At 34.2% G+C, this 19,835-nt stretch overlaps 2 protein-coding genes across 2 annotated transcripts in view; both read right to left on the bottom strand.

Moving 5' to 3' along the window:
* Positions 1-19,835, bottom strand: part of LOC121383224 (dipeptidyl peptidase 2-like) — a 64,137-nt gene that overhangs the window by 40,748 nt on the left and 3,554 nt on the right. The window lies entirely within an intron of this gene.
* LOC121383225 (histamine H2 receptor-like) lies at positions 979-19,080 on the bottom strand. Its single transcript, XM_041513113.1, has 2 exons — positions 18,650-19,080; positions 979-5,072 (listed from the first exon to the last, which is right to left on the bottom strand). Exon 2 carries the CDS (start codon positions 3,808-3,810, stop codon positions 2,821-2,823), a length of 990 nt encoding a protein of 329 aa, XP_041369047.1. The 5' UTR covers positions 3,811-5,072; positions 18,650-19,080; the 3' UTR covers positions 979-2,820.

Consider the following 19,835-nt stretch of genomic DNA (forward strand, 5'->3'; position numbering starts at 1 on the left):
CTCTAAGAAAGAAAAACAGTCAGACAGCCCAAACAGTCAGGTAGTCTGCAGGGGAGTATTTTGAGGTATTTTAAAATGTATAGCCCACTAGCAATACACAGGAAATTATGGTACCAGTACCACATTTCACTATTTTTATATCTATTTGTGATAAATAACTACAAATTAATTGATCTCGCAAATAAGGTTTGCATAAGTAACTCGGGGAAATATCAAAATTGTAATCTGCACGAATACTGTGTTAAGTCATTTTCAGTACAACCAGATTCCTGATTTATCATACCATAACAAATCTTATGAAATCAGTGAATTAATAATATCTGGCAAGTTGACTGGATGCAGCTAAATAGGGGGCGGGGTGTTGCCCAGTGGTACAGCACTCGCTTGATGCATGGTCGGTCTAGGATCAATCCCCATCGGTAGTCCCATTGCGCTATTTCTTGTTCCAGCCAGTGCACCACAACTGGTATATCAAAGGCCATGGTATGTGCTATACTGTCTGTGGGATGGTGCATATAAATGATCCCTTGCTGCAAGTGGGAAAAATGTATCAGGTTTCCTCTCTAAAACTATGTCAGAATTACCAAATGTTTGACATCCAGTAGCTGATGATTAATAAATCAATATGCTCTAGTGGTGTTGTTTTAAAAAAAAAAGAAAAAAAAAGTATGCAGCTAAATAGGGCAATCAGAAAAAGATGAGTTGCACAAAGATAGCAAACTTGTCAGCAATACAACAATGTATCTATTTGGCATAGTATTATAAAATGATTGCCTTGACCAAAAGTACCCAATTCCATCTGTACTAGCTCCTCTAAAGATTCTCCATTATATATTTTTAATACTAGTAAATCAAGTACAGTCGACCTTCGATAACTCAAACTTCGATCTTTCGTAAACGTCGATCTCTCGAAGTGAAACGGCGGTCCCGGCCGAACTGCTATACAAACTAGTAATAACAGACTTCGAACACTCAAACTTCGAACATTCGAAAAACTCTATCTCTCGAAGTAATTTTGTGGTCCCACCATAAAAAAAAAAAAGGGATATTGGACTTCCAAAACTCAAAGTTTGTGGAGTGACTGAGCCTTTTAACTGTACCGGTAATACTTTAAAGAAAAATGAATTGTCACCCATGCCAAGCGTGAGTGCCCCGACTGGTCTCGGCTATCGATGATACACGCGGTAATTACAGAATAATAGATCGCCGACTATGCGGAACGAAATGATCCTACATGCCTGCATTGGGTTGTCGGTGTTTGTACACGGCAGTGGGCCTCATTACACAAAGTACGGATAGTCTTGTAATCTTCAAAGAACTGTTGTAATAACAATTAATGCTGTTTGTTTGCAGAACCGTGAACATTCGGAAGAAATGCTGCTCAATCTGTGCAAGATTACAGACACAGTAATGAAAGACAATTTTTTAAGCAAGTGTGCCAAACAATCTCTAATTACAAAAAATTTCGGATAGTTCTGCTCTTTGTACTTTGTGATTTGAGAGCTATAAATTATTTTGTACTGTTGTGAATGTTTTATATCTAAAAAAAAGAGTACATAACCTAGTGCTATTTGGCTGTATGATTTGTTATGTTATGTCTCGCTATGTTAGTGAGGGTTTTTAAAATGATTTTTGTGATTTACAATAATTTTGCTATTTATATTGTGTATTTTTTATTTGATAAACAAACGTACTTAGTGCTAATCGACATTCAGTATTTTAATTTATTACAACGTTATGTTCCGCCTTGTTTTGACATTTGAAAAATACATCAACTTTAATTTATCGCTTACTTCCAGTTATATGTAAGTACGTGCTTTCAGTTTTCGTTTTTTTTTTTTACTTTACTGTCAATTAATACAATAAAAGTACATAGAGATGTACGTCAAATGGATCGGATTTATCTCGTTTCTGTTAATATTTACTTAGTTTTATCATATACACAGAAGAAATGTGCTAACATCCGATATCAACGAAATGATAATACTGCAATGCAGTTTCACTCTGAGGTCTGCTGTACAAATTTCGAACACTCGAACTCCCTGAAACTGGAACTATTTCGTATTCCCCTTCAACTTCGAGTTAACGAAGTTTGACTGTATTTGGTTGTAATTTTGTATACGCATATACATTGTAGTTGAAGATGAAATATTTATACATGTATTTCAAAGGAAAAGTTAATAAATAATTTTGGAGGGAAGCTTCCATTATGCAACTTTGAGACTACCTTTAAAGCACATCAAAGAAAAAATACACCTGCAGTTAAATATGTATGTACCTGGCACAATTAAGAACCATTCAATGTGATAACAACACAAATGCTCATCTTTGGCGTAGTGCTTGCAATGTTCAGTATGTCATAGCAACAATAAATAATATAGACCTGATTCAATCATGCAGGGATAAAAATACATTCAAAACAATTAGGTTGTTTAATTATGCAGACAGGCTTTTTGGTATATATATATACATGTAACTCAATCTGCTTGTAAATGTATCGAGTTGAAACGAAATTTGAGAACATTTGTGGAATGAAAATAGAGTCAGTGAAGAGAAAATGGGATTAGTTAGGCAATATGGTAGGTATTTTTAGATATGGTATGGTACATAGTAAAATCAAGAATACAACAACATAATTAGAAAGATACAATACATAATTACAAACATTGCACTTATTTGCCACTTTTCTTGTAACAGTTTTGATATATACTGATGTACACATGTATATGCTCCAACAAGATATAATGTCTCTCAATCAGTAACTACTTAACAATGAATAATATACAAATATACAGGTACATGTAGCATATACTAGTACATTCACACATTCTGCAAGGGTTCCTTACTTTTCATATAATCCATTTTAGAATTGGTGATGTGATTAATATTCACATTGCTGCTGGAGCTCGCACAACCTGAGCACGAACAGTCTAAACTGCCGGCGTTGAAAACCTCGTAGAGCCCGTCCCTAAACTCCCGGCTCATGATCAGGTATATGAAGAACTTGATGAAAGAGTTACTGATGCCGAGCCAGAAGAAGTAGAAGTGCAGCAGGGTTGGCGTGTACACCTGGTAGTTGTGTGCGACCTCGTAGAGCCGCAGCACGCAGAACGGCGTCCACGTGGCAGTATATACGACCGACACGACCATGCTGATGTGGTAGTTCCAGGGCCGGGTCGCGCGGTCTGTGAACACACGCTGGTATATGTTTAAACGCGTCTGGTATGACTTTGTGAACAGATACACATTGGTGAAAACAAGTGTCAAGACACATGGAATCGTGACGAGCGAACCTGCCGTCAAGAAATAGTACCTCTGCGGTTTGGCGTCGATCACGCAAATGAATGCTTCGGCATAGTATCTCGCTTTTTTCAGGGAGAATAAAGGAGGGCAGGAAAAACAGATTGCTGCAATCCAAGCGAAAATAACCCAGCAGGCTGATCTCGGAGCGGACATAACAACTTTGTAGCGTTCCGGTTTCCGAATGGCAACATAATGATCCACGTTCATCCACGTCAGAGAATAGAGACCAGATATTAGAAAAATGGCTGTCAGATAACCTTCAATGTAACAGAAGGCGTTGCTGTTAAAAATCCACTTGTTGTACAGCGAGTTGAAGATGGAGAATGGAGTGACGAATATGCCCATGAACAGATCGGATGCAATCATGGAGAAGAGGAAGCATCGGTTGACGTTCCTGAAGGAATGCGTCCAGCAGGCCACCATCAGAATCAGGCAGTTCAGAGTGATGATCAGAAGGGAGATCACGATAGTCAGGAACGTTTCAAATGTGAACACCACTTCAGCCATCTTGGAAAAGAAACCTCAACTTTACACTATCATTTATTATTTTACTTTTTTAAACATACAATATTTCCTTATATCTGTTCTCACATTATGTCAGCCATCTTGAAAAAAACAACTTTACACTGTCATGAAATTGTTTTTTAAAATATACAAAATGTTCTTATATCGGCCATCTTGACAAATCCTCAAGTTTACCCTGTCATATGTTTGTTTTTTTGTTTTTTTGAACATACAAAATTTCCTTATATCTGCTTTGACATCCTATCTACCGTCTTGAAATAAAAACACTTTACATTGTTATGATTTCTGTTTTTCTTTTACATACAGGAATTCCTTGCAGTTTGGTAACATTTCCGTCATGTTTTTGGCACAGCTTTTATCAGATAATTTACTCCACCTCAATTGTGTGTTTTCCAAATCCAGTGCATTTGTTGAGTATTCTGCACTTCATGTATCTTACTTCATTAAAATAGAATTAACAGTCCTTGAAATGTTTTTCTCCTATGACTGCTTGGTGTTTGTAACAGAAGATAACAACAACATGATTGCTATAAAGTCTGTTCTCTCAATAAGCATTCACAATTTAAGGCATTTGTCAGTACCTCCTGCTGTTTTCCCTCATGAAAAAGCAATCAAATTAAATACACAGTACACCATCCCAAGCTCTTGCATTCACTTGTACAGATAAACAGCAAGGAGGATAGTCAACATCAGTAATATTTTCAAATAATAATAATCCTTCTGTATTCATGTGGAAAAACAACCCACCACCAGTTCTGTAACTTAGACTTTCATCTTGTCTTGTCTAATTGCCTTGACTCACTTGTTTCAATTACATGTGTTGCTGGAAGCTTAATGGAAGACTCCCATCGCTCATGAAAATTGGCTCCACTCACAGAAATATGACAGATAATGGACCCAGGACATCTATCAACACAACACTGTTTCACACACGAAGATCTGTCTGCTTGTGATTAAAATATCTATCACAATAGGAATGTGCACGCAAAACCGTAACTTCTTGTTGTGCTTAACTGCATGTCAGGTCATAACTGACTGCACCGAGTTTGCAGGCGAGCAGGACACGAAAAAACAATATCAGTGGTTATAGCCGCACAGATATAATTAACAGTAAGCCAGTTAGTCTGCTGGCAATGAACCTCAACTGTACAGACTGGTTCTCTCACATGAGCAGTGATCTCTGGTCAATATATCGACTCCAGTCAATTTTCCCCATCACAAAACTTCATCAATAGGACATCTCACTGAAAAACAAAACACATTATTTGATATAATATTATGTATTATTCATATTATTAAAGGCTGGTATATAATTTATTAATAGCCTATTATTAGCCCATTGCTATTAATTTTAAAACTTTTAATTTTTATTATGAATAAACCACACTCTCCCTAATTCTCAGTACCGCTATAAGTCTGGGGTTTTGTTTAGACTATTCCTAAAACTATAAGTTCAATTTTTCCTTTTTAATTTTTTGGGGGTAGGTATGGGGTGGGTGTTTAACTCAATAAAAACATATTTTAAAATAACATTTTAATACACATTTAATGCTGAAAATAGACCTTTAAATGCGAACTCTCTTCAAATTACTGTATGCCTCATTCATGTAGTAAATTATGCAATGTTATTTTGCATGTTTGCCAAATGTGATTTGTACTGGCAAGGTCAATGGTTATATAGCATATAAGCACCAAATCACCCATTAACATGACATTTACCACCACTGGGTAATATTTTCTCATTTGGGTTATGTGGGTTTTCAATCTACAAACAAACAACTCTCCATTTTACCTGATCAACACATTCCATTAAGCTTCATTGATGTATGGATTAGGAGATAAATTCTAAAACTGTAACAAAGCTTACACTGACTGGTTGGAATAACATTCTGTGTTAGATTACTTCAGAATGTCAAAGCACTCTAGAGTACAGTGAACTACATTGAAAAATCTATTTATGTCTTCGTCAATATCATTGGTCAATAAACATGTAATAATCGTTGATACAACATATACAGTCATGGTGAACAACCTCATAATGACTTTGTTAATCAATAACAAAAGACTATATAGTATATAATTAGAGACAATTTAACAATAGAGCTACGATATTGAGAACAAATGAAGAGTTCAGGCGCAAAATGCGATATAAACCATTTTCTTTCTTTTTTTAGTTAAAGCCATTATTGTATGTTAGTAAGGGCTAATCGTAGGCTCGCTGATTTGCCGCAAAATCCAATTGATCCTTATGAAATTGTATTGGGTAAATCCAGTTTTTTTTCATCAAAACACGATATACACCAATTAAAAAAGTCATTCTTACTGAAAATGAAAAATGGATATATCGCGTTTTGCGCCTAAACTCTTCAAATGTAGGGCTTTGAACTCAGGAATTTGTTACCTACAGCAATTATTAAATATTTTTTTCCCATATGTAAAATGCTCACCTACAACACTTTTAAGCCTGCCTAAAGCAATTTTAAACCAGTAACTTTTGAAAAAATAAAAATAAATAATAATCCCTCCAACCAACAGCAAAATTTGTTTGGCTACAGTAGTTCATATCCCAATTTAACCACAGCAATTGCCATATTTGTTGCAAAAGTTGCTGGTTTAAAATTACTGTAGGTTGGCTCAAAATTGCCAAATACATGTAGGTAACAAATCCTTTACTTCAAGTAGTCAGAAAAAGATATAGTGTATGTATGAGTGTGTGTGTGTGTCTGTGTGTGTGTGTGTGTGTGTGTGTCTGTCTGTGTGTGTGTGTGTGTGTGTGTGTGCGTGCGTGCGTGCGTGTGTGTGTGTGTGTGTGTGTGTGTGTCTGTGTGTATATTGTGTACCCAGTCAAACTTTGATATTTCAAACTTCAATATCTCAAAAACTTTTATCTCTCAAACTGAAGCCATGGTCCAGGCTGAACTGCAATACCAACTAGTAATAACAGACTTCGAAAACTTGAAAACCTTGATTTCTCAAACTACATTTTTGGTCCCATCATAGAGATTTAACAGATCTTACACTTCCAAATCTTGAAGTGTGTGGATTGATCAAGCTATCATTGCCAGCAGTATTTTAAAGAAGAATGAATTGTCAGCCAAGCTGGGAAGCATGCACAGGTGTCTCAGGTATTATTGGCTGTCTAGGATTCATGTGTTAATTACAGAATATAATAGATCACCAACTAAATGGAAACGAAGGCTATGGTTTTGTTGTTGGGACTCGTTACTTAATACATAATTATAGACAGTCTGGTTACTGACAAAGAACAGTATAGTTCTAATTGTTAACAGTTTATTTTTGCTCTCAAACGAGTGGATTGTCTCAAGCTATTTTGTGAATTTTTTTATCCATAAATTTGTTATTCGGCATTCAGTATTTAATTTTTGTATGTTCTACTTACAGGTATATCTGCATGTACATGACTTCTGGTTTGGTGTTTAAGTACTTTTTTCTGTCAATAAATACAATACATGTATTATTTCCAATTCATCTGAGTTACATTGTGTAGGTCTTTTCTTTTGCCATATATATTTACTTAGTTATAAAACATACATAAAACAAATGTACCATAGGCATCACAACATGGCAGCAGCTGGGGTGGGGTGAACTGCTAATTATATGTTAATCTGACTTTCACCTGGAAAAGACAAATTTTCAGAGTTCGGGGGGCGGGGGGGGGGGGGGCTGTGGAGCATACGTTGTTTAAAAATATCAAACAAAATTATCCATCTGCAATACAGTTTGAGGTGTGCTATACAAATTTTGAAAAAGCAAAGCTTTGCAGCCTTCACCATTATATAACCTTCACAGGGTAAAGCTGATATCTTGAGACAGCAACCATGTAGTTATATTCTTTATATAAATATCCTTGCAATTCAGTTTCCTCTCCTATATTCTAGACCAATTAGTGCCAAAAACAATCACATGTTAGACACCAAACAGCCAAAATTTGAAATATATTGAGCTATAGGCATTGATAAACTAATATTCTTTTCTTTATATTCCAGATCAAAAGACTCTGTGACTTAAGTAATATAAACTTTTCTACTACTGACTACTAAAATTCACTTGAACTTGGAGCATATATAGCATTAAAAAAAAAAAAAAAAAGGTTTTTAATTAGTAACTGAAGTTATATCAAATTTTTCACTACTCGGTACTAAATGCTAAAATTTACTTAACTTAAAAAAGACAGAAGTTGCTGTGTGCATTAATGTTCTCAATTGATAACCAGTCTTTGAAATTCATTTAAATCTTGTAATGGCAACTGAATTTTAGTAGATATAATAAAAACAAAATAGCAGATGGGGTAATGATAAAAATACTTTTGCACATATGTTTTGTGCAGCAGCACCGCTAATTTCCATTGCAAATATTGAGGGCTGAATAATAATTAGTTTTATATGGCCATGGCTGTGTTCATTTTGCTTAATATAATTTTTCTCTCTTTTTTCTGGTACATGCAAATAATACAGATATTTGAACTTCAGAGAACTATTTCAAAATGGTGAAAATTTATTGTAATTGTGTTGAAGGTCAGTACAAACATTTGATTGCAAAAACATGCATTTTCATTTTTGCTACAATTGTGATTTAAGATAAAGATTTGATGAAGTAATCAGAACAGGTTGTTTTGAAACACACACATTGTGGGCACAGATTATGGCCTGCATCAGTGAATTTGTCCAAGACAGAGTGCTGCAGTTGTCTTTGTCTTTTGAATTAAATAAAATATATCAAATGTGAACAGGTGAATACCAATTATTGTATAAAAATATGCCATGATCTTATAAAGTCTTCACTACATGTAACAATGATAAACTCCCTGTCTAGAAATCAAAGTAGAACAAAAAAAACATAACCAAGAGTTAAATTTAGCAAATATTGCATGAAACAAGAATCACTGCAATCTCTTGGGTTGCCATAGTTACATATATAAACATACAGACATGCAGTTAATGTATGATACATGTGTATAATCCAGGCTAAACCATGCATGCACACATGTTAGCTCTATTTATCTAATGATCAGAGTGGTAAACTCCACAAGGATTATACCAGTATTGTATACACATCATATCAGCACTTTATTAATCAAGTATTGATTTAAACATTTAGTATATATACATTAAATGTACACAATACAGGTATCATCACTTAAATAATATAGAGTATTATATACTATCAGCACTTAAATTCCACCAAGTACTAATATACTATTAACATCATTATCAGTGCTCACTTCTATTCCACCAAGTGGTGTACTATTAACATCATTATCAGTGCTCACTTAAATTCTACCAAGTACTAATATACTATTAACATCATTATCAGTGCTCACTTAAATTCCACCAAGTACTAATATACTATTAACATCATTATCAGTGCTCACTTAAATTCTACCAAGTGGTGTACTATTAACATCATTATCAGTGCTCACTTAAATTCTACCAAGTGCTGTACTATTAACATCATTATCAGTGCTCACTTAAATTCTATCAAGTGTTGTACTATTAACATCATTATCAATGCTCACTTAAATTCTACCATGTGTTGTACTATTAACATCATTATTAGTGCTCACTTAAATTCTACCAAGTGTTGTATAATTATCATCATTATCAGTGCTCACTTATATTCCACCAACATCATTATCAGTGCTCGCTTAAATTCCACCAAGTGTTGTATTATTAACATCATTATCAGTGCTCGCTTAAATTCTACCAAGTGTTGTACTATTAACATCGTCAGTGTTCACTTAAATTCTACCAAGTGTTGTACTATTAACATCATTATCAGTGCTTGCTTAAATTCCACCAAGTGTTGTACTATTAACATCATCAGTGCTCACTTAAATTCCACCAAGTGTTGTACTATTAACATCATTATCAGTGCTCACTTAACTTCCACCAAGTGTTGTACTATTAACATCATTATCAGTGCTCACTTAAATTCTGCCAAGTGTTGTACTATTCACATCATTATTAGCGCTCACTTAAATTCCACCAAATGTTGTACTATTAACATCATTATCAGTGCTCACTTAAATTCCACCAAGTGTTGTACTAATAACATCATTATCAGTGCTCACTTCTATTCCAACAAGTGTTGTACTATTAACATCATTATTACTGCTCACTGACATTCCACCAAGTGTTGTACTATTAACATCATTATCAGTGCTCACTTAAATTCTACCAAGTGTTGTACTATAAATATGCATGTATTAGATGTAAGCCGTGCTACACATGGAGAACTTTAGATTGTGGGGGTGGAGGGTGGCCTTATAATGGGCCCCCTCCCAAAAAACCTAAATATGACCATCATGTAGATAGCCAGCACTTCTGCATTAAATAACAAATATGGTGACCTCCATTACAGTTGTATTAATTGAATTCATCTTTGTAAGAAATATTTAGCAAAAAGTGTGTACATTAGTCGACTGTGCCTGAGCACAAAAAGATCCTTACTAAATGTGTTATCGGTTAAGTACAAAGAAGGTGGTCGGCAGTACAAATGAAAAGAAGAGAAGCAGAACGATTGGAAACTGTTAAAATTGCCTTTCCATAATTAATATATTATAGATTATCAGCACTTAAATTGTACTAAGTGTTGTACTATTAACATTATTTTCGGCACTTAAATTCTACCAAGTGTTGTACTATTAGCATTATTTTCGGCACTTAAATTCTACCAAGTGCTGAATTATAATCATTATTACCAGCACATACATACAAATTATACCAAGAGTTGTATTATAAACATATTATTATCAGCATTTAAATTCTATCTTGTGTTGAAAAGATGTACTATACCCATCTTAGCTGCAGTATGTTTACCGTAAAATTTACCAAATGTTATTTATACTTATTATATAACAGTAATTAGATTATATACCCATAAGGATTTATTTACACTTGGTGCACATGGTGTGTGTGTGCGTGTGTGAGATCTGGCTGTTACATCTGTTGCATGCAGGCTAATACCAAATAACAGCAAGAGCATTCATACCAGCTTTGTTACTGCCTCACAATTTAATAAACTCACCACAATGCATTTTTATACTATAAACATATTAAAAGTAGGGCTATGTTTTGAACTCAACATGTTTATTATTGCTACATGTATGTACCAATATATTATTTCTATAAAAGATTTAAAAAGCAAGTAAATTATTACTTTGATAAATTGATCATTATGGTTAACTTAATATAAATGTTAACTACAGCTATGCAATGATTTAAAATATATATATTTAATGTATGTTTATGTTAATGGTGAAATATCAAAGTTACACTTGATGATTTCTTTGCAAATTATGTACATGTAATTAAATAACATTAATTTAATATATCACAGACTTAAGCAGTCAGTACATGTAATTTCAATGTGACTGGCCATAAGCATTTAAAAAAATGCATGCATCTAAAGGAAACAATATATTTAAAACATTTGTAGCCATACCTTGCACAACACACCCAGTTTAAATGAGGCTTAACTTTCCATTTTGCTTTTATACCTTCTACATTCTTCTATATATTCAGACCAACCTCAATCTATTTTACTTTCTTACCGTATATATATTCAGTTCAGGCTCAAACTTTAGATACAAAACATTTAAAATGCTACAAATATGAAACACCAACCATCTAGACATCATGGTCTCTATCTTTAGATGCTATTTCCAGACTTCTTCTCAAATATTTGATGACAATACATGTAAACTGAAACCGTATTCCTATACATGCACAAGTAAGCATTTCCCTTGAAGCCAACAAAGCTCTCTGAACTGAATATAAATACACATCTTTAAGAAAGCCAAGACAAATTATTGTTCTTTTTCTGCATGATCGCGACATAAAATCAATACGTATTGAAAACCAAGTGTTGCAGAAGATCACTGTGGCCATAACAAGACTAAATTACCATGAATCCAATACATGTGTCCCAAGATAACTCAACATTTACTCATTTCTGTACAGGAATAAAAATGTTTTTAAAGCTGTCATCACCAATAGATATACAAAATAAAACAATGGGTATTGGTTATTAGATGGTAGAACAAACATCTATGACCTTATATTTCAATACATATATTTTTCTTTGCTGTATATCCAATTTAAAATCTTTAAAAAAATAAATAATGGTTAGAGGCAATTCCACGGTTACTCGCGTTACATTTTTACCATACTAATTCTTTTGATTTGATCTGGATTAATAATTATACATTCAACACTTTTTTTTTTATTACATTTTATTAGTTAAATAATCAATGTATATTATAAAAAAAAGATAAAGGAAATATGATGATTAGTTTTCATACTGTGAATGCGTAAACATCGGTTACTCGCGTTACAAAAAAAGGACATGACAAAAAATGAACACACTTAAAATCCAAAGTCTCCTCATACTGTAACAATTATGATAAAAGTGGATATATTGGTGTATAGCTATGGTATTTAGGTATCTTTATATGATAAAAGTTTTGAAATTGTACAATTAATACATTTTTTGTTATCAAAATAGTCGCTTACTCGCGTTACAATTTGTCCACTATTTGGTAATGACTAAATAAAATTATTTTAAAGAAACGTAATAGTTTTTAAATGTCAACTTTTATTGAAAGAAACATCAGAAAGCCACATAAATCAACTGAGTAAATATTACCAACAAATTAAAACTTACAACAAGTTAAGCTATGAATACATTAACCATTTTCGGGACTTAACATCAATTTTTAGGAAATTGAAATTTGAATTAAACAACACTCTAAAAAGAAGTAGAAAATTTGAAACGTCCACGACTTTTGGCAATATCAGGTTTGTCTAGAGCCTTAATCATTTTATTCCTCATGTAGTAAATGCTGTCTCTCTTGTGTGGCCATTTCCAGTAACATCCTGCTGGTTCCATCACTGATACCAGATAGTCATTTTCCTGCAAGCTGATGTAAATCACTTCTCCTGGGAATAATGTCCTGTCATATTCAACAACATACCAGTCACCAACCATGATTTCAGAATCTTGTAAATTTGGTACTGCATTGGGACTATTCCACTCTGTACTGTCCTTTGAAAGGGTGAATGGCATACTCGTTCAAAAGTGCTACTGCAGTCCCTGGAATTCGACGTGTGCACCACATGAAAACAACCAATTCCAAATCAGTGTCATTCACTCTTTCAAAGGACAGTACAAAGTAGAATGATATTGCCAACAGTCGTGGACATTTCAAATTTTATACTTCTTTTTAGAGTTTTGTTTTAATTCAAATTTCATTTTTCTAAATATTTACGTTAATTCCCAAAAATGGTTAATTTATTCACTGTTTAACTTATTGTAAGGTTAATTTGTTGGTAATATTTACCCATTTGATTTGTGTGGCTTTCTGATGTTTCTTTCAATAAAAGTTTGACATTTAAAAACTGTTATTTTTCTTTATAATCTATTTTTTTAGCCATTATCAAATAGCGGACTATTTTAATAACCAAAATTTTTATTAATTGTACAATTTTAAAACTCTTATCATATAAAGATACCTAAACACCATAGCTATACACCAATATATCCACTTTTATCACAGCTGTACAGTATGAGGAGACTGGATTTTAAGTGTGTTCATTTTTTGTCATGTCCTTTTTTTGTAATGCAAGTAACTGATGTTTATACATTCACAGTATGAAAACTGATCATCATATTTCCTTTTACTATTTTTTATAATATATATTGATTATTTAACTAATAAAATGTAATAAAAAAAAGAAAGTGTTGAATGTATAATTATTAATCCTGAGCAAACCAAAAGAATTAGTATGGTAAAAATGTAAAGCGAGTAACCCTGGAATTGCACATATATATTTAGGCTTATCAGACAGTAAATGGCAGCAAATACTAACTTGGTGTTAGTGAGAAATATGTTGGCATAATTATTCATACACTGGTATTGTTCTATTAAAATAAAATGTTGGTAACTCACGTTACATATTTTTTGGTTACTCGCATTACAGTTTTTGATGTATCCGTGTCATGTTTCATGTCACCATTGTGAAAAATGTGTGGTTTCATTACCTGTAGTATGTATTAGTGTAGGAAAATATCAAGTGTCGTTTGTTAGAAACAAGAAATAAATGATAGAGAGGAAAAAATTGCTATTTCGGTTACTTGCGTTACATTGTGCCAGGTGGTCTATTTGACCAAGAATTACAAACATAACATATCATATTATGTAACTGTAGTGGGTGTAACATGTAGGTATTAGATATGCTATTACATATATGCAACCTGTATTTGATTGTATAAAGCATAATTTATGTATTATGACCTTAACAAATATGCTTTTATTGTATTTATTTGTCAAAATAATAGGTAACTATTCAGCATGTGATATCTTTTTGGCAACAACCTCAATGACAATTTGGTTTTTTTTATCCAAGAACTTCAGCATATTGTTGATCACAAAACACAAATTATTAAAATAATTAATATTTAAATTTTAAGTCTTGTCTGCTTCGTCATGGAATTGCCCTTAGATGTTTATTCTACCATAGAATTATGCACACACTCATATCTGGTATTTAAATTATACTATAGATCGATCTATACAAGTCTATTCTAAAACTGATTAGTTTTTGTCGAACAAGTATTTTTATGTAATGGAAATGTTTGTTTAAACAGATGATGAACTTGCTAAAAGCTTTAGGGTCATTTTTTTAATGTGCATGGTTACAGGTATGGTTGGGAAGCAGAATGCAAAAACTTACACATCAAAACAATCAATTTTATGGTTGTCAACAGTAGTGATATATATGTGACAGCATGGGGTTTTTGGAGGGGTTTGTCACTGCACCTATGAGGCATAAAAAAAAACATGCAAATAGAAAATGACCCTATAAGGAGGAAATTGATGTTTAACAACACCTCATCACATATTTTGAACTAAGGCTATTAGTCTGACATATGATTTCAACACTTGGTTTAGAAAATACGAGAGGAAACCTGCTGCTGTCACATAAGCTAGAACCAAGTAACAGCAAGAGATACATGTATTTTGTATGTACGGTAGGTGCTTTTCATTCCCAAGAACAGAACTAAATAAGTAGTTACTATTAAAAAGAAATAACAAGTACATCCTTCAATAAATTGGATGACCCCCAAAATATTACTGAATATGGAATTATAAAAAAAAAAGTAAGGGCAGGATTTTTGCAAGAAAATAATTTGATAGTACCTAATAAAAACAAAACAGACCATAAATGTCACTACTAGGTGGTTATGGGTTTGAAATCTTTTGAAACTGGACACTGCATTTCATGTACTTTGACAAACTTTAAACAACAGTTGTCTTACTATAATCTTTCTAAAATTATTATTAAAATGTATCCATTTATTTCCAAAATTGAAGGGGAAACATTATGTAATGTGAAATTTTGCATATGCTTTTTTATTGGATGGTATGGTTGTGGTGACCAGGTCATCACCTAGGAACAGCCAATCATATGTCTTTAAACTGATATGACACGCATAGGTGTGATTAGTGTGTGTTATCATAAATATCAAATGTTCTCATCAATGGATGTGTATGAAAAATGTATTATCAATACTGATAATAATTAAACGCATGCCTGGAAGCCAATTACCTGGTCAGGCATCACTGGAACAATCTATTAATTTGAAAATCAGTGATACAACCAGTCATGCACTCAATGCACATACATCATCAAATACATATTACACGGTTCCAGACTGTGATCACTATGGCAACACACTAGCTACAAGCACAATCACTTAGATGGACAAGCTCGTCAAATTAATTTGCCGGAGCAATAAGGTAATGAACATGTCACTGATATTTTCCACATAATTACTTATGTGTTTGACAGACCTTTTCGGAAATTAATTTTTCACTTCATTTCCAGAACATGTACTGTTATACATCACTCGTGGGAACATTTGTTATGAAACAATGCACAATGTAATGGCAAGTGCAATGTATTGGTAAGTCCATTGTAACAATAGCACTGAAAAAATATCAGATACAAAATTATATTTGATTAAGACTATGGGGGTAAGTACACTATTTTAATAGCAGCAATGTGCTGTCAAACTGGATATGTAGCTCAATTCTGTCCCGGACCACTCCTGCTGGCTATCCAGAGGATGGGCCCGTGACAGACATGCTTGAAACCTTAGTGGTATATGAGCATGTAAATAAATATTGGAATGGAATGTAGCTCAATGACAAGAGTACACGTCTAGGGTGAGATGGGTTGATGGGATCAATTGCCCTTGGTGGAAACGTGAAAACCAATTACAGATCTTACTGGGTTGGCTCGTCCACTCGCAAAATTCAAGAACCAAAGACCCAATTATATTTTATTTTGACAAAACTATTTCATGTAATGACTGACATTTGGTTGGGAAAAAAAAAATTAATTTAGCAAAAAAACTACTTAATTATATTTCAAAAACCAAAAAAATCTTAGTTTTTTTTAGGTTTTATAAATACCCTGGTAATTTAACAGTATTTTTTTTATCGTCCTCAGCTAACTCTGCCTTGATACACATGAGTGCATAGTACATATGTATTCTATTTCTTGCACATCCTCAAACAACAGGATTAAATGAAATTTAAATGACTTTTCCAAATAAAATTTATTTAATAGCGAGCTTGTACTTTCAGTTAACTTATATATCACTGAGATGGGGAAACAAACAATCAGAGAATGGGTCCACTGACTTAGTTTATAATCCTACGAAGAAAACACCTCAGGATTGCACTCTACTGACTGAGCTAGATCCCACCCCACAATACATGGAAAGTTTGTTTTGTTTAACAACACCACTAGAGAACACTAATTTATTAATCATCGGCTACTGGATGTCAAACATTTGGTAATTCTGATATAGTCTTAGAGATGATGCCCGCTACATTTTTTTTATTTGTAGCAAGGGATCTTTGATATGCACTATCCTATAGACAGGGTAGCACATACCACAGCCTTTGATACACTAGTCGTGGTACATTGGCTGGAACAAGAAATGGGTCACCAACATGGATCAACCCCCAAACTGACTGTGCATCAATAGGCTACGTCCTGCCCCAACAATACATGGAGACCAGCCAATTCAAATGTGAAGAAATGGGTCTTACAAGTCTTCTTATGTAGGTGTCAGTGTCAGAAACAATCAAGTACAGGTAAATACTCTTAACAGATGTTCATGCCACACAAGACTAATGATCTCAGACAGGTACCAGTACATGTAACAACAAATAAAGACAGGAAAAAAGCTTCTCTCTCTCCACACAAACACGTGGTGAAATAACTCACATGGTGTTCAAATAACTCGGCTAAGTAACTAGGTCAAAATGGAACTGAGAAAAATTACTTGCAAATACTCTAGTCTCAATAAATCACCAAATTAGGCTTAGTTTTTCCATCCATCCATCTGTCCATCCATCCACCAACCACGGACCCATCCATCCACCCGACCCATCCATCCATCCATCTATCCATCCATCCACTACCCACTCATCCATCCACCACCACCGACCTATCCATCCATCACTGACCTATCCATCCATACACCCACTACTGACCCATCCATCCACCACGGACCCATCCATCCGTCCATCTATCTATCTATTTATCTACCACTGATCCATCCATCCATTTATCAATCTATCCACCTACCCACCACCAATCTATACATCCATCTATTCACCCACCACCGACCCATACATACATCTGTCTCAACCACCCATGTAATCTTCCATCCATCCACACACCTACCATCGATCCACACACCACTGATCCATTCATCCACACACCACTGACCTACACATCCACACACCACTGACCCATCCATCCACACACCACTGACCTATGCATCCACACACCACTGACCCATCCATCTGCACACCACTGACCTATGCATCCACACACCACTGACCATTCCATCCACACACCACTGACCCATCCATCCACACACCCCTGACCTATGCATCCATCTATCCATTCACTATCGACCCATCCATCCATCCACACACTATCAACCCATCCATTGTATTATAATGTAATAACCTTTAAAGCCACACTCTCACATTCCTGTTATGTAACATCCTTTCTTAATGCAAAACACAAACACAACTATAGTTTTAATAAACTCAAGTCTGTCTGTTATCAACCAGACTTGTCAACTGTGTTGACAGAAAATACAAGTCTCATTCCCATTTTAGTAATAATTAAACAATCCAAAAGCAAGATGCTATACTTTAATAATGGCTAACCGTTTATTTTTATGACACAGTTTGGAAACTACAGCAAATATAAAAGAATGGCAATTCAGGGAAATCAATATAAACTGAGCAATTTACTCTAAATACCTTAATTATTATTTTTTTAAACTTTGAGAATGCAACTTTAAATTATCTGTTATCTATTTTAGACAGGTTTCTAGATTAAATTTTCCATTGAGTAAACTTATACATATGCTGGGGTTCTAAATTCTTTTAAAATTTCACTTGCACCGGGAAAATGTTGCATGATCACATATGAACTTGACCTGCATATTTTCTTATTTAATCTTTAATAATATATTTTTAAAGCAATTTATTTGCTTTTGTTTGTTAAAACTCCAAATAAACAGTGCTTTACATATATCAACTCTTCTAAAACAAATGTTGATGGATATCTTCAGTATCAAGAGTTATAAAATAATACACAGGCATATGTCACAGGCATAGGGCTATGAAAATTCTGAATCCCTGATAGTGATATACTAAACATAAAGCACAGAAAACGTTAAAGAAAATATAAATAGGTCTCACCTGTTAACAACCCAGCTTTGGTATATAACTCCAGTTGATCTTCTGCACTTGCTGATTAATCCAAAAAAAGAGATCCATCTCATCTTGTCATCCAGTGTTCAATACTGGTAAATATTACACTGCTGCATTAATATTATGCTGGTTTTGTACAAAATGCCTTTCTGCTGGCAAAACTTTCCACCATTATTCCATGTGTGTGTGTGTGTATAAAGCTTGATGAAGGTAAGTTTGTCTGCCTACAGAATAAACCAGTTGAATCACCTGTGTGCCATACAGCAGAGAACTGTTATGGAAACAGTACTGATTAGTATCACATGCTGTTATGTACAAGGGTGGGGTACTCCTGGTGTCCTGTTACAGATTCCAGCTCTGTTGGAGAAGGCAAGCAGGCAGACTGGCAGACACACATGCAGTCTCTGTCCTATAGGTTACAAATTAAACATCAACTGTCCGGTGGAATGAAAGCACTCTCCCACCATCAACTATCAGTTATCTGTGGCATCTGCATGAAGTCTAATTTTTCATCAGCAAAACAAATCTGGAAAGTCTTGGCAAAACAGCAACATGTAGAAGAAAAAGAGGTCGGCCTCTCCAGACTTTCTAAGAGTGATTACTTACACTGTATCATGCAACAGACTGGGCAAAAGGCCAAACATGGAGTCAGTCTTTGTAGCAGTTTTTTGCTTTCAGCTAATTAAAGGACAAAGTTACAATGAATTAATCTGAGACCCAATTCACAATACTCTCGCAACTTTGTGATCTCACAGGACAATGCAAAATGGCATGCACGGACGATGTGATGTTGTTTAAGAGAGACTAAGCCTTAGAGAGTTTTGTGAATAAGGCCCCTGGTCAGTTTACATTTAGCAGGACAACACAAGACAAGACGTTTTCATCTGTTTCATTTTAACTTTGCAGAAACGTTATTTAAATTTCAAAATCATAAACTGTTGCTAATCAAAATCTAGAAAACAAAATGTTCCCTGCAGCTAGTTGGTATAGTCATTACAAGGTTTAAGTCTAGACAGTGAAAAACGGAAACCATCTACTACTATATAGGCTACTTCTACTAGTTAATTTTTTTAACAGCAAGGGATCTTTTGTGTACAGTTTCCCAACAGACGACATGTAGCAAGTAATAGTCTACGATATAAGAGTCATGGTGCATTGGCTGTAGAATGAGAAG

Source organism: Gigantopelta aegis, chromosome 10 (genome assembly GCF_016097555.1).
Source record: "Gigantopelta aegis isolate Gae_Host chromosome 10, Gae_host_genome, whole genome shotgun sequence".
NCBI lineage: Eukaryota > Metazoa > Mollusca > Gastropoda > Neomphalida > Peltospiridae > Gigantopelta > Gigantopelta aegis.

What these genes read in the sequence shown, in the direction of transcription:
- LOC121383225 (XM_041513113.1), bottom strand. Translation starts at nt 3,810, where the DNA reads ATGGCTGAAGTGGTGTTCACATTTGAAACGTTCCTGACTATCGTGATC.